Below are 16,255 nucleotides of genomic sequence, written 5' to 3' on the forward strand. Positions count from 1 at the left end.
ATTTTTAGAAGGACTGAGAATACGCTGGTTCAATAGACATGAGAATCAATATTGTTGCATCATAATAAATATCAGTGAGCCTTGATGGGGTTCACGTTGTAGTCCAAAACAGGCATATTCATGTCTCACTCATTTAACTGTACAATAATCTAGATGAAGATGGAAATACAACAGGAAGTGTAGAAGGGTTTTGGCTTAAACAGATATGTGAAATAAAACGCCAGCCAGAACAAGACCATGATATTCAGGCAGCACTATACAAAAAATACAATAGAGCTTTAAACTGCATGGATGGTGCTGATACCTCCCTTATGACAACTAGCATGGGATTAGGAGCAGTAGGAGCTGAGTTGTGGACACCATTGTAGCCACACCCATGGTGTTAGCCCTTGAAATAACAGCTATGGTGACAGGAATGGTGGGGTCGTTTTTTAAGTTTGTATCTCACAAATTGAATTGTAAAGCAAAGGAACTTGATGAAATTTCCATCTCACTCAATAACAATAAAGTTTTGGAGGAAGAGTTTCGTTTGATCCTGTGTGAACTCAAAAAATATAACAAAAAGAAAGAAGAGAATCGATCAAAGTCTCAGAAAAAAAGGTCTGTTACCTGCGAGTATGAGAAAATAATACAAGCATTTATTATGAATACCAAAGACATCATAGGAGATACCTGGTAAACTGTTATTATTTTTAATTGATGTGGAACCAAATAGATGTTACACACACACACACACACACACACACACACACACACACACACACACACACACACACACACACACACACACACACACACACACACACACATATATATAATTTTACTTTTATATATATATATATATATTATAGCGCAAAATATAAAATGTCGTTTCAAACAATTTCTACCAAAGAATTTATTACGAGATGTAGAAAAGCTGTAGTGTATCATACTTTTCCAGATTCCGTTTGAAAAATTGCTTGGAATAAAAAAAAACGAGAGTTAAAAAATAAAGGAGTAGAATATGTAAACCTTTTGTATTTAACTGATATAAAACTTTCCTTTAAAACTCCAATTTAAGGATGAAAAGCAGTCTATTAGGAGTTTACCAAAGGAACAGAATGAAGAAGGAAAATATCGAAAATATGGTTTAAGTGTATCTTTTAATAAATGGAGCTGCCGCATAGGAGTCAATGTGACAAATGAAGTTATTCCTCCGAACTATCTATTTCAATCAGAACTTTTTATGACAATTTTGTATGTTACTTCCGTGTTTCAAATCAACAGAAAAAGAAGAAGAAGATGGGTTTATCATATGCTTCTGACGATATTTCATCTCAGATACCAAAAGGTGTAATAAAAGTAAGTGATTTAAAAGCATCTTTACCAATACAAACAACTATTTCTTCAGGTGCAGTTGAAAATGCTGATCAACTTTTCCCAAATCTGATTTTATGCGCTAAAAGCAAAGAACTTCCTGATGATGATGAAAAATTAGTACTCTGGTTTCACGTTTATGATAGAACTAAAATGATTATCAGTAGAGACGATCCGCAAAAAATATATTGGGTATCAACCAGTTTTAGATAATACTGGAAATAAAGTAAACTATCCATTTATTATTTCCTGTGGGCACTTTACATGCAGGAAGTGTTGATGTTTCCTCTGTTTGTTGGAGTAGAGTCAGAATTTCTTTAAGCATAAAACTAAAATGGGAACTGTAATTACCCTGGGAAATAATGACGACTTTATGTTAAATGATATCTTACAAGATGAAGAAAATCTTAGAGCACCTACACCAACTGTTTCATATGATGAAGAATTAATTAATTCACATGAGCACTCTTCCGAGGAAGACTGTGTGTGTAAAATTGCATAGGAGATGAAAAGTAATCGTGTTATGGGTTTACAAGTTAACAGGAGTGAGAAGTAGATTTATTGATTCATGCCTTGGTACATGGGGTGGTCCCGCACCCCCAGTGTGTACACTACTGGATTGGGTATGTGTCTTGTTTCAGTAAAGTAAAGTGCAAAAGTTACTATATGTGTGTCTCTTCCATGTGAAGAACCGTGTGATGAACAAATGTCTAAAACCTGAACATTAATACAATGGGTCATGCTAAAATATTCAATCATTTTGTGTGGCAGTGTTGAACAGCGCAAACTTAGTGTGCTAGTAACTGTTGTAGGTTCAGCATCGACATCAACAGCTGCAACGATACCACCGACGAGTAAAACCTGGACAACCCCAGCAGTAACATCTCTCATCACTGTGTTAACTGAAAAGGGTAACTGTACTTGAACGGTCTTAACCATTATACTTGTTCAAAAGAAGCTGATGCATAACCCAGTATTTGAATGCTAAGACATGTTATGGGTTCAGCATCGTCATCAACTGCTACAATGGCATCACTGGTAAATGTTACTTCGACAACCACAACGAGATTGACTTCGACCGCAGACACATCTTTGCCTTCCCTGTTAACTGAAAAGGATTACTATACTTGAATGATCTTAACCATTATGCTTGCTCAAGAAAATTCATGTAAATGTTAATGGGAGGCACTCAAGATGACCAGACGCTACACAAGCATTTTGATGTCGAAAGTTTATAATGATATATATTAAGCAATACAAAATTTGTATTATATTTATCATCGAACTTCTGAAAGTCACGATAGAAGAATTGGGAGACACGAGTGTTGAGAGAATGGAAGTGAGAGAAAAATAAATGTACACTGGTGTTTTTTTTCTTTTGACATATCAATTAATATACCATGGTTGCTGCTTCTTATATCTTACAGTATCGCGCATGTTTCGTCTGTTGCTTCAGTGCCCAAATACATTTAAATCCACTATCTTTTTGTAATGTCCTAGTACATGGCCATCTGTGCTACCTGCGTTGTTTTAATGTCCTAATGACATGGATGTCTCTTCTGTGGTTTTAATGCCATACATGCTACTTACGCGTTGTTTGTATTGTGGGATCGGGTGGGGAAACCATTTTGTTCATATATTTACCTTTATACTTTCATCACAATATACTGTATGTCTTTGCTTTGTGCACAATCAACGAGTAATGGGTGACTCTTACTGGGAGATGACAGGCTTGAATCTTGAGAAGCTAGTCTGAGCTCAGCACTTGAATATCCATACAAGTTTCCATCATATACAAACAAGTCACAGATGGTATGTTAATTATACTCCCACATTATGAAATAGTTACCTGATGGCACTGGTCAATTTCTTTTGTAGTTTATATATAGAGAATACTAAACTATGCCCCGTGTAATTCCATATTTATGAAATGAGTGAATGGTTTGGTATCTAACGAGCGAAAGCTACAATACAGTACAGTATAATACAGTTGAAGCCAAAATATTATGTGAATGTAGGTTTCATATATTGTCAAATGATGCTGAACTAGTCGTAGAGATGCAACAGGCACACTTATTTTTGTTCACAGATAGCTGAATGTACGTGCAACATTACCACAGGATGCATCTAAGTACACAACCCAACATCCGTCAATGAAACAGCCCGTATGTCTACATCAACGTGCTACGGTACATCTGCCAACCTGAAGAGTTGGAATGCTGTTTGAGCAGGCCATGACACCGGCACTGGACTGTCTGACTACACTTGGGATCTCCAGGTTTTGCTAATCGGTCTTCATGATGTCAGTCACTAGACTGTCTGGTCCAGACTGTTTGAAACCGCTAACTGGAAAGTTACTGAAAACAGGGTTAGACAAACAAAGCTGAGGCGTGTCAAATTGTTGCAAAGTATGTTCCTCCAGTTTCTTCTCGTCAATGTAGACCAATGTATATTTTTTAAGTAATTTCACTTACTCGTTATTTTCAGAGCATTTCAATTTGAAACCACATGTTATGTTTCAGTAACCAGGTTTACTGAACTACATGAGTTTATCTTTTATTTATAATATAGATCGTCATAGAGGAATGCTAGGTAAAAGATACTCATATTTAAATATAGTATGTTGAAATGAAACTTTCCTATTTAAGTCGTTCCAGTTGTTCATGTGTGTAAAACTCGCAGTACGTAAATCAACTTACCCAATGTGTATCACATTTTTTCCGAAATGTTAATCTGCCGTAGAGGAATTTTCCTATGACATGGCTGTATATTTCTCAAAACAGATTGAACTCATAAACTCTCAGTTATTACGCAAATAAAATCTGGGAATCTCAAACTATTGTTTCGTTTAATCCAGTTCTGACTGAGTGAGTGAGTGAGTGAGTGAATTTGGTTCTGTTCCTTTTGTAGCAATATTCCTACAATATCCCAAGAAATGTGCTTCACACATTGTTCTACCCATGTGGGGATTCACACGCGTTCCTGCGCGAACGCTGTAACCACCTCGGTAGCTTTGAGGAGTGAGTGGATTTACATTTATTCCGATTTTACCCATATTCCAAAAGAGGGCTCTGGTAACAGACCTCACACGCAGTGGCCATGTAGAGAATCTGACCTTTGATGTGCCACACGAAGCTTTAAAGGAGAATACGAACGTTTTGTGTTTTTTGCAATAATGGAAGGAAGCACACTAAAAACACTTACTGTAATCAAAATTTCAAAAAAAATATGTAAAATTAGCAATTGACGCGTGAAAAACGCTCTCGAATTTCCGCCTATTACGGAAAGACCCGACAGTTAATGAGCAGCGGCGGGTATCACGTGACATGACGTCAAATGTGCCTGTCGCCGATTGCTACCTCTATGGTTTGGAATGACAAGTTGGCTGTGATCATGGATTCAGAAGCAGTAAGAGATGTTCCCGATGTTGTTTTTGACCTGGATGTCAGGCCATATCAATATGAGCCAATTTTGGAGCATGGAATAGAAAATTCCAGTGGTGATGAAGAGGAAGAGTCCAGTGAAACGGAGGCACCACTTGATGTCAACATCGGAAGACTCGGGAACACAGACTGGTAAGTTCGTCATATAAACAATTATCGAATAATCGGTTTTATTGACTCGGTTAATACTGTTTTCATGTACCAGGTTTTGATATACCGACGTACTTAATTCCTGTCAAGGAGTAGTTTTATTTATCCGATCGCAGTAACGTTTTATGCGCTCAGCTCTTTAGTACGTTTCGTCATTCATAGTTATCGTCATGTAAAACACGGTTTAGGGAATGTTTGTGTATAACATTTTAAACAGTAAGCACATTTTTTGTTAATTGTGTGAAGTGTGTATGGCCGGCGATCGGCACAAATAATTCTCACTTAATATAATATTTTAGGTGTGACTGTGGCGAATGCATCCCGATGCCAACTGGTCTTGAGAGTAAATGTTGCCAGGAGATTCAGCAAACAGAACGCATGTGCGACGAAGAATCTGTGCAGTGTATCACTGAACATCCATATTTTGTGGACAGTTGTCTTAGGAGAGGAGTGGTGTGGGTATCATTACTGGAGTTTGCTCAGCAGGATGGACCACTTGACGACAACGAGCCAATACATGAGTAAGTAAGTGTGTGTGTGTGTGTGTGTGTGTGTGCGTGTGTGCGTGTGTGCGTGTGTATGTATGTATGTATGTATGTATGTATGTATGTATGGATGTATGGATGCATGCATGTCAGACATGGGGTAATTGTAATTTGTAATTGAAATTGAATGTAATTAATTACAAAAATCTGTGTAATTGCATGTAATTTGTAATTGATCGTTAAATATGTCATTTTTAATTGTAATTTAATTAATATCTCAAAGTAATTGAAATTTTCTATTACACGAAATTACACCTTAACGTTACGTTTTTCTAATTTTGAAGGTTATCAGGCAACCCATGCAGTAATTTTCTGTACAATAACGAGAACAAAGTGTTTTTTTTAATTAGAAGCTTGTTGTTTGTACATACTCTAGCAGGTGTTTTGAAAGAGAATTGAATGTCTTCCACCCTTTACATTATAAATGTACACAACACTGTCAAAAGAACATCAGTCAAATAGTTAGTCTTAGTTAATTAAAAACATGTTTGAAATAGATTCCAGCTAGGTTAGTATAGACATAATTACGACTGCCATTAACTTATGCCATGTGAATGGCATTAAACTATCATCATCTGCACTGGTATGAAACAAAGGGAATCAGTAATGCATGACTGAATGTAGTTCAGTATTTGAGGAAGTGGGGGATTAACTATACTGTTTGTCAAGTTCCTATCAAAATGGCATCTTTGTTTATTTCTCATAGGATATGGCACTAAAATATCTTACTGAAACTTTAGTCCTATTTTTATAATCATGAAATTCAGGAAGGCATAAATATAACTTGACAAATATTTCAGTATGTTAATATGGATTATAAGTTTGTCATTTGAGCGAAATTTATCAGGACTTCCAACTAATGGACACAGGATAAAAAAAACAACAGACTGAACCATGTTTAAAGTTTAGAAATTAAACAGTCAAAATTTTTATAATTTAATTTCTGGACATTAAAAATGTGAACCGGATTTGGGGACTGACTGATATGAGCATGAAAAATTCATGCATTAATGCTTCAAAAATAGGTATCATGACACAGGACTTTGTCAATTAAAGAAATACAGAAAAAAATATTTTTAGAATTTTTTTTTGTAATTGTAATTAATTACTTTTGTAATTAAATTAATTACTTTTTAAATTAAAGTGTAATTTTAATTGTGGAAAATGAATATAACTGTAATATAATTTATTACATTTCAAAGTAATTGAACCCATGTATGTATGTATGTGTGCGTGTAAACAGCCATAAATTCTGATTCACAAGTAAACTACATATGTGTCACAGGGGACAATATAATTCAAAAAGATAATTAATTTATTATAATGAATTATTTGATGTAAAGATGGAAATGGGAAATCATAGAAATGTGAAAACAACACCAATATTGGAGCATCTTGTCTCAATTCATCGATTACTATTAAAATACAAGTTTGCGATGGTATCTATTTAATAAAATGATGATCTCAGCTTCCTTCAATTGCAGGGCATACAGATACTGTTCATATCGTCGCTTCTCCAGATTGGTGTACCATATGCTTCCTAAGAAATGTAGGAAGGTTCATCCTTCCTGTGTTATGAAAAAAATTAGGGAGGCATTTCCAGCAGAATCAGACACATACACTGGCTTCAAGTATGCAAGACCTTGACAATCTTCAATGTTTTCACTCAACAATTTCAAATCTGTTATGAAATACATTTGGAAGAATGAGCTGAGTCAGATGGCTTCCAGTTTATCAAGACTGTTTTGTCAGTTAAATAAGCTGTGACTGTTTACCCTAATAGATTACTTTATTGTATTAATTCCATGTCATATTCAGGAGTGGAAATAGTGTATTGCCCAACATTCCAGGCCAGTGTTTCTTTGTTTCTAATGTGCAAACTTCACTATCAGGGCAAGTGATTTTACATGTGCCACTGTACACTAGCAATTTTTTTTTTAGTTCACTAGCAATTTCCACCCCTGGGGATAATGTTTTTAACCCACCACATGTCAATGGTTTTGCATCATGCCTTCCAACACAGAGATATTCACCAATGCCTAATAGTATTACCTGTATGAATGTATTATAGAGCTATGAAGTGCAAATAACACAAAAGTCAATTCGTAAAAGTCACAAATTTTATTTACCGGTACTTCATAACCTTGTCATTTTTTGGTTGGTTGACCTCTTGTCGTCTGATGAATAACAACAAAAGAGATCACTTTGTTTCACTCAGACTACGTATAAAGCAGGAATTTCCTGAACAAAATATGTCAGGGATATTAGTATTTTTACAATTGATATTTCATCAGTGAGTCAAAATTCATAATTAAAAAAAATTCCAAACATCCCGAACTAATTTTGTGTATTTGTTGACTGATTTCATATTTCATGTAAATAAACCTATCTATGATGACCAGTGGTATCTTTTTCTATCTAAACTACACCTTAGGTATTCGTAAAACATGTGATATACTATGCTCCAAGGAACTAGACAGCAAGTAACGACAAGGTCTCAGATGCTCCATTCAAAATTACAACAGTAGTGCAACTGACAGAGTCTCGGAGTCTGTTGCAAGGCTTATCTCAAGTATACTCTACTTCGGCATCAAGAATCTTGACTTTTGTTGGGTGACCAAGTCTTTCTTAACAACGGGTTTAAAGCTCTTGGTAAGTGGCAAAGGTGTACGGTGGAATTGCTTGTCTGCATCTTTCCTTGCTGATGTGTAGTTTGGCAAAGCTTTTCTTCTTTCTATTACAGCCCGCTGCAGGTCTTCCGCATAGTCTGCATGATACAAAATAGCAATTAATAATTATAATACAAACAATTTAAAAACTAAAGACAACACAACACAGGCTTCATTTTCACTGTACTCATGCACAAATGTATTTTGGTGCAAAAGATCAAGGGAACATATCGGATGCTGAGAAAGTTAGTTTAGTTTTTACCTGCACTCAGCAATATTCCAGCTGTATGGCAGCAGATCACATTTTGAAAAAGCACTACATCAACAGTGAGAGTTAAAATTCAACAGAAATATGATATGAAACAAAAACAATACTGTTACACCAGTCTTAATTTTGCATGTGAAAAATCTGCAGTTCCAGACTTACTGAAAGTAACTTGTTGTTTCACAGGTTTAACTACAGCTTCCTCTCCTTTCTTTGATTTGGGATACATCATCTTCCATCTTGAATTGCCCACCTGATCTGTTGCTTGTTCGCGGTTTCCATTTTCATTGAAATGGAGAGCAGCAAGGAACATTCTGAAATATTTAAAGTTGGCGTGATAAGTGAAAAATATATGTCACTGCTATGGTTATTGAACTCACTTCTACAAAGTGTAAACCAAGCATTGCAGCTGAGATCAAGAACACTCCACACTTATTAGTGGCATCTGTAATGTATATATTGTAGAAATTATTGGAGCAATTATTATGAATGTCTGCAGAGGGGTTCTATGCATATCTCACCTTGCCATCATTGCAGCATAAAAGTAGTGGGTATTCTTCGGCGCAAAGTGATTCACCACACTGTGAAAAACCTCCAATGCAAAAGTCTGATACACTGGAGACAGGTTTGGCAAATCTCTCACCAGGTAACCACTGCTGACAACCTCCATGAAAGCTTTGTATGGTTTAGAACCTATAAAAACAAAATTGCTACTGATAATGTCTTCATTTATGTTGTCATAGTTAATGTCAAGTGTACCTTTATGGTAGTCTGGCATACTAACGGTAAATTAATGCCTAACTGTGTATAAATAATGAAAAGAACTTGTTCATTGGTCACATATGAAATGCTAATAATATTAAGAAACATTTGAAAAGGCGAACCTTCTTTCAACCATAGCCTTTCCTCAGTCAAGGGTCCATGCTCACACTGCTTGAACTTGGACGAGTGTCCTTCATGTTTGTTAGCAACATGATTTATCACTGACAGCCATTTGTCCACTTTCAAATCTGGATCATCTTTACATGAAGCAGCTACCCAGTACATATGGTTTGTAGTTGACTTGATCCAAGGACGAACTGCAGCACATCCAGGCTTTTTGGCTGCTGCTTCCAATTTCTTCCCAACTCCTGGCATCAATTGGAATAAGTAAAATGTAATTTAGTGGTAGGCAACAGTGTTCATATGCAGTTCACATCAGATTTCACATATTTACAATTAGCCAACTCATTTTTATCTGAATGCCAGCAAATAGTAATTGACGTACATCAATAATCTGTATTATGAACAGATGAACACAAAATATGTTATGTATATTGAGTTGCTTTCCTCATTACAAATGACCTATGTTATTATTTAATTCCTTACCTTTGGTTACATGCCATACATCAAAGTAATGTTCCTTGTCCTTATGCTGCTCTCTCATGTATAGTCTGGTTCATAATTATTGAGAATTTTTCTTCTTACTTTGAGCTATCCTAACACCTCAACTGATTCACTGATACTTAAAACTAAGTAATGGTATAAGGGAGGTAACTCATCTTGGCCTACTGAGTATAGTACAATTAGAGTTACCTCCCCTGAATTTGTAGCAGACGTCATTTTCCTCAGCACTGTCAACAATCTCTGCTGAAGATAAAAGAAGGTTGATTTTTGAGTTGTGTAATCAAGGAATTGATGATGTAAATACATTGGCACAGAGAACAGGAACTCCTCTTTCTACTGTGTATAGGATTAGGAAGAAGTTTAAAGAGGGAAAGGATTTTGGGCACCAGAAAGGAGCAGGGAGACCCAGAAAATTGGACTTCTCAGATCGCGTCCGGCTGGGAATTTTAGCGTCTAAAAAGCAAAGGGCAAGCATCTCCAACATCAGGTATGAAATGATAGAAAGGGGATCAACAGTTGTATCAAAATCTACAGTTAGAAGAAATTTGATTGATCTTGGATGGGAGAAAAAGACTGGAATTCCTTCTCCTCTCATGAAACAAGAACATAAAGACAGGCGTGTTGAGTGGTGTTTGGCACATGAAAACTTTGACTGGGAAAATGTGATTTTTACTGATGAAAGCTCAATATGGGTATATCCCAATAATGTGAAAATATGGACAAAGTCTGCGTCAGCACCGTTGTAGCGACGACCTAAATACAGCCCAAAGTTTCATGTATGGGGAGGGATATCCTTATTAGGAACGACCCCGCTGTGTGTGTTTGAGGGAAATCTGACAAGTCAACGCTACACTAACATATTAGATAATTTTCTCCTTCCAAGTGCACATGTGTTTTATGGAAATGATTGGATTTTGCAGCAAGATAATGATCCTAAACACACCGCAAAACATGCCAAGCAGTGGTTTCAGGAGAAAAATGTGACTGCATTACCATTTCCTGCATATAGTCCTGACTTAAATCCCATTGAGAACATTTGGGGGATGATGAAGGAATGTGTGAATCAAAAGGGGTTGACAAAAATTGAAGACATGAAGAGAGAAATGGTCCGATACTGGGACAGCATAACTCACGAGACACTAACCTCTCTGATAGGAAGTATGCCTACCCGTCTTAGACTGTGCCGTGAAGCTCAAGGAGACTTGATAAAATATTAAATTGTTACCTACACAACATGAAAAGGTCAGTTCACTTTCGCAATACATTCAATTTCATCTGATTTGTTCTCGTTTAATAATATGAAACGCTTTAGCTATTCTCAATAATTTTGAACCATACTGTATTTCTTCACTGAGACATGGCGATCTGTGATGACTTCCTTAATGGAACATCCTTTCTCTTCAAGGAATGACAATCCTCGCTTCAATCCCTCAAGTTCCATGTGATGTGAATTCTTCACCTCATTGCTCTGAAACAATAAACACGAACATATCAATCACTTAACTGTCTGTTCCAGATTTCCAGATTTCTTAATAGGAATAAAGCTGCAAACAGCATCAAGCACAACACATGTCCACAATATTGCTACTTTTTACACAAATGTTTATAACATACAGCAGTATCTTGGGATTTCACTTATTGCCACTCACCTGGACAAGCTGAATGTCCAAAATTCTTCTGTCTCGAAGATCCATCAAGGTGTATGTGCCATACTTCGCACAATGTCCTGGCGTGTCACATCTCCCATCACCTCCCAAAACAAGTGGATTCTCACCAACACGCTCCAACAAGCTTGACTGATGCTCATGCCAAACTTTTAGACAAGATGGTACAGTATAACATCGTTGTATGTTGATGAAAGTATCCATGCTAAAGATAGGCATTTTCATGAATTTGAACATTCGCAGTACTTGGGAGGCACATCCCCCACTCAAAAGAATACTGCTGGCACACAGAAGATTGCCCCAAGGCATTGTCCCGAGCATTGACTGACTCTGCCATCTTTTTGTGTGCCCCTTCAAGCACTCTGCCTCCACAGTTATCATGATGCCTTGATGTTGCACCAGTTTCACTTCACAAGTCATGCCACACAGTGAACTTGAAGTTGAACCAGACTGATGTGAGCAATACTTGAATAGTTTAGCAAGTGAAGTTTCAGAGACAAGAAACTGTCTTTCAGTCTGGGGATTTGCTGACAAGTAGAGAAATGATTCAGTATTGTTATCAGTATCTGTATCACAGTCAGTTTCACTGTCATCCAATTCTGAGTATTCAGAAGGCATGTATTCCTCATCACTTGTAAGAATTGTGTCCTCACAAGCATCAATGTCCTCCACTGCTTCGATGACACTGTATACCTCATGCTGCTTAGAACTACCTTGTGATATAGATGCATTTTCAGCTGAAAATAGCTCTAGAGGTGGAAGTGGCGCAAGATCACACTGAACTTCTTTGGAGATGGTAGTGACTGGCTTGCACTGGCAAGGACTTGTAACTTGAATCCTCCTTGTTCGTTGTGATATACTACACTGCTGTGAAATAGTCTGAGTTTTCTGGTTGACAAAATGTGAACTTTTGTTCACATATGAAGCAGACGGTCCAGTGAGTATGTCATTAGTTGATGTAGAATCTTGTCCTGGAAACTCTTCATGTTGCCTTACGTTTTCTATTTCTTTTTCTAATTACTTACCTCGTCCGTTCGTCGTTTCCTGAAAGCTCCCCGTGTAACACTAGGCAATCCATCCATGAAATTCTTTGTCCTGAATCTCGTGGGCACTGCATCTTTCTTTAGCCGAGCTTTTGGATTTTCATATCCCATTTGTGCAAGGCGAAACGGGTCTCTTTCATATGCATCGGACTCGAAATGATCCGAACACAGAACTGCATTTTTGCTTGGTTTCCAGTTTTTCTCACCACGTTGACACCTATGAATCCAAACCTTTCTCCTGTCTAAATCGGTCTTTTCACTTGGAAATCTGAAGAAATGTTGGTTCTTCCCATTATTTGATGACGCAGTACACCCCCAGGCGACGCAGTACACCATTGTACCACTTAAAAACAGGACAGACACGAGACGATTCTTACTTCTTAAGCGCTTGATCTTTGGCAATATGGCGGACTGTAGTCACATATGACGTCACGGGCGGAAAGGTCACGTGAGCACTCGCGAAATATGCATAATCGCCGGAGCTCACAATCACTGAAACTGATTTCGCGATTAAAACAAAAGTATGCGAATTTTCAAGTTGAAAATTTCTGAATATGTTTATGATTACTATATCTTTCAGTCACCGAATTATTGCAATTCACTCGTATTCTCCTTTAACAACCAGCCGTAACCACCACTTCCCTTCCTATTGAGGAGACTGACCTCGGTCATCACCGAGATATATGTGTGATTTGATTTTCCGTGACACGTGCGTGAGTGAAAGACTGAACGTGTGGCGAAACAGTGAATGCATATTTGATGTACAAAATATTTATACTGAAAGAAATAGTTTGTGATCGAGCTTAGTATGTTTCTATCTTTGAAAAATCAAATGTCTAAACGTTTGAAACTTTTACCCCGTCTATTACAAGCCAGACCAGACAGTATGGTATGGATTACTATAATAATACATATAGAATTTACATAAAAGGTTACTCATGTTTGGAAGTCGATATCCTAATTTTCATATTAGTTTTTCCGTGCGTTATGTCTGTCACCCCTCAATGTATTTTGGAACCTCCATACACATTGGCCCCTCAGAACAAGCTGGAGCCTCAAAACGTGGTGGCACGTTGGCCCCTCAGAACAAGTTGGATTCCCTACACAGGTTGGGTCCTCAAAACATGTTGAAGTAGCAAAACGTGGTGGCTCCTCGGAACAAACTGGAGCCTCAATACATGTTGGCCCCTCAGAACAAGTTGGAGTCTCAGTACATGCTGGCTCCTAAAGATATGTTGCAGTTTCAATACATGTTGGCTCATCGGTACATGCTGGTCCCTCAAAACATGTTGGCTCCTACACCATATTGCAGCTTCAATACATGTTTACCAATTAGTACATTGTACATGATTGTTCCCCTCACATGTTATCCCATCGGTGCATGCTGCTATCTCCAGTGTGATATTGCTGCTGAACAGTGGATGTTGATCAGCAATGTTCGTATATAAGCCACTGTTATTAACTAATTCTAAATTTCTATCTCTCTATTCATGTTTTTATTTCCTCACAACATACAGACAGGTTACAGATGTGTGTAGAAGAATAATAGAAGCGTGACAGTGAAAGTCACTATTTACAAGTCTTGTTTTACACTGTACCTTTCTAGAAAGCAATCATATAAGTCCACATAAATCAATGTAACTAATGCCAGTAACGCATTTCCTGTTCAGAACTTGTTGTTTTAAAGCGTTAAGGTACACATAAGGTATATAATATGGCTGGAATCGGTGTCCTCTACGTTAACGATGTGTACAGCGTTATCATTGTGTAGAAAGTTGTCACAATACAAACATTTCAATTTCTACCAAATGGGGAGACCAATACTTATCAGGGAGGAGCACCTTTCTGGGACAAACTATTATCTATTGCTCGTCTGTCTATCTGACATGCCCTCATAAAATAATCAACACTCCCTTCTCCCCTGCCATGTTGATATATATCCGTGTGTTCCTACTCTCCTCCATGACCGCCGTGTCATAACATGGCAACATGACAGCGTCTTATAACTAGCGCTTTCTTCACCTCCCTCAAGTTGATATCGTTGGTACATACCTCTTGGAGTCATAACACGATATCACGACAGTGCCTCGATAATCATCTCTTTCTTCTCCTCTGTCATGTTGATGTCGCTTCCCACTACAAGTCCCATGCTGACTGTGAGGTTGTATACCCCGAACATCGGCCACAGTGGTTCACTACAGTCTACATGATCTAACGTCGACATCACTTTGTTCTCATTTACGTCAATGAAGACAATCATATTCCTGGAGTCATCATAGACAACACCGTAGAGCAGTGTGTGTGATGACCCTGCTGTGTTGGGGATGGTGTCAGGTAGATGCACCACTTCCTTTCCATCCTTCCAGGTTTTCCTGCAGATACCCTTGTGAGCAGTACAGTAGCCGACGGTCATACTGTAGGCATAAGGACGACGGGCTACGTAGGGCGTTTCGTCCATCTCTTCCTCAGCACAGCCGCCAATCTCCAGGATGAGCAAGGTCTCCGTGGGTGTTCTGTCCAGGCCGACCCTGGTCTTCACCTCCCAGTACTGAGGACAGCCAGCCCGGAAGAGGGGGATACTGCTGCATGTACCTCTGTAGTTCTTCAGATTCCCCTTCCCAGCATCTTTGCTGATTTGGGTCATACTTCAGACGTATACCTACAACGTGTACATGTAGTTTAGATTTAAACACAAAATATTGTTACGAGAGTGCGTTTTTTTTAACTTTGTATGGCCATTGATTAGGTGATAGGTATCACTGGGTCACAATGGTTAGAGGTTTGAGTTTGAGCTCTGCGTCACATGTCGTATCATATATGTATACTGGCAATTTTTGATAGCGCTCCAGTTACCTGCTTGCAGCAATCTATTGCTTACTTCCTGTCCATGAACGTTCTGACTGAATAATGATACAGTCACGCTTTATTGGAATGTTCCCGACACTACGTCAGTATACATATAAAGGTGGTTGTTGTGTTGACACTGTGTCTGCCTGCTCTGTGTAAACAAGCTTCATGTAATATGTCAGGTCACTCTGTAATACCAAGATTCCAAGAGTTAATATGTGATATTTGTGAGTCATTACCTTAGACATGTGACTCAACTGCATTGTACTAGAAGAAACGCGTTTTTGTCCAGTGCGACATAAGTCGTAATTTGATGTTAAAATCCAAATCTTTAAAATCTAGGTTAGATGCGAGTAAGAGCTGGTCATCAGCAACCCACGCTCGCAATAATCGGTGAGTAACATGACCATGTGGTCAGGCTCGATGACTACGTTGATACATGCCATTGTATTACTTTTGCGTAGATCGATGCTCATGCTGTTGATCTCTGGATTGTAGGTTCAGTTGTATTTGGGATGACTAATGTATCCAAACCCTAAACATCACCCCATGAAGTGACCATAGGTTCGGACTCCAGTTTAAACATACATGGCAAATGGGTAAATTATGAACGTACATTTCAGCACCATCGACTTGTCCACGGCATCTGGTTTCAGGAGGTGAACGTCGCATTCATTGAGCAGCCCTGCAACATCAACACACTCATCACTATGATAAAGCAGGAGTTTCATATCTTGTAGGGAATATCAATGAGAAAGCCAATACACAGGCTACTATTTTAATGTGAGAACCTGGACAATGGCATCTGAACGACGAAAGTACAGGAACAAAGGTGATTGAAGTTTACCAAGTAGGAAATGGGTGGTTTCTGAGGCTCTCTTCTCGAT

The 16,255-nt window shown here is 38.0% G+C and overlaps 3 protein-coding genes across 4 annotated transcripts in view; 1 reads left to right on the top strand and 2 right to left on the bottom strand.

Moving 5' to 3' along the window:
* The window catches only part of LOC137281698 (echinoidin-like), a 31,282-nt gene extending 27,090 nt beyond the window's left edge, over positions 1-4,192 (top strand). Inside the window, exons 5-6 of one of the 2 annotated variants that reach the window (XR_010956755.1) lie at positions 2,169-3,168; positions 3,446-4,192. Coding sequence is in view for 1 of the 2 variants with exons in the window: in XM_067813110.1 (XP_067669211.1) it covers positions 2,169-2,267; positions 3,446-3,453 (107 nt within the window). In the remaining variant the exon portion in view is untranslated. The remainder of the gene's footprint in view (positions 1-2,168; positions 3,169-3,445) is intronic. The other variant, XM_067813110.1, reaches the window with a different exon arrangement.
* Positions 4,193-8,073: 3,881 nt separating this feature from the next.
* Positions 8,074-11,787, bottom strand: LOC137281022 (uncharacterized). Its single transcript, XM_067812181.1, has 7 exons — positions 11,464-11,787; positions 11,158-11,282; positions 9,797-9,858; positions 9,313-9,558; positions 8,950-9,121; positions 8,591-8,742; positions 8,074-8,261 (listed from the first exon to the last, which is right to left on the bottom strand). Exons 1-7 carry the CDS (start codon positions 11,785-11,787, stop codon positions 8,074-8,076), a joined length of 1,269 nt encoding a protein of 422 aa, XP_067668282.1.
* Positions 11,788-14,488: 2,701 nt separating this feature from the next.
* On the bottom strand, positions 14,489-15,165 carry LOC137281023 (uncharacterized). Its single transcript, XM_067812182.1, has one exon. It carries the CDS (start codon positions 15,163-15,165, stop codon positions 14,596-14,598), a length of 570 nt encoding a protein of 189 aa, XP_067668283.1. The 3' UTR covers positions 14,489-14,595.
* Between the last annotated feature and the right edge of the window lie 1,090 nt (positions 15,166-16,255).

The sequence above is a fragment of the Haliotis asinina genome, chromosome 4 (assembly GCF_037392515.1).
Source record: "Haliotis asinina isolate JCU_RB_2024 chromosome 4, JCU_Hal_asi_v2, whole genome shotgun sequence".
In the NCBI taxonomy this organism is placed as follows: domain Eukaryota; kingdom Metazoa; phylum Mollusca; class Gastropoda; order Lepetellida; family Haliotidae; genus Haliotis; species Haliotis asinina.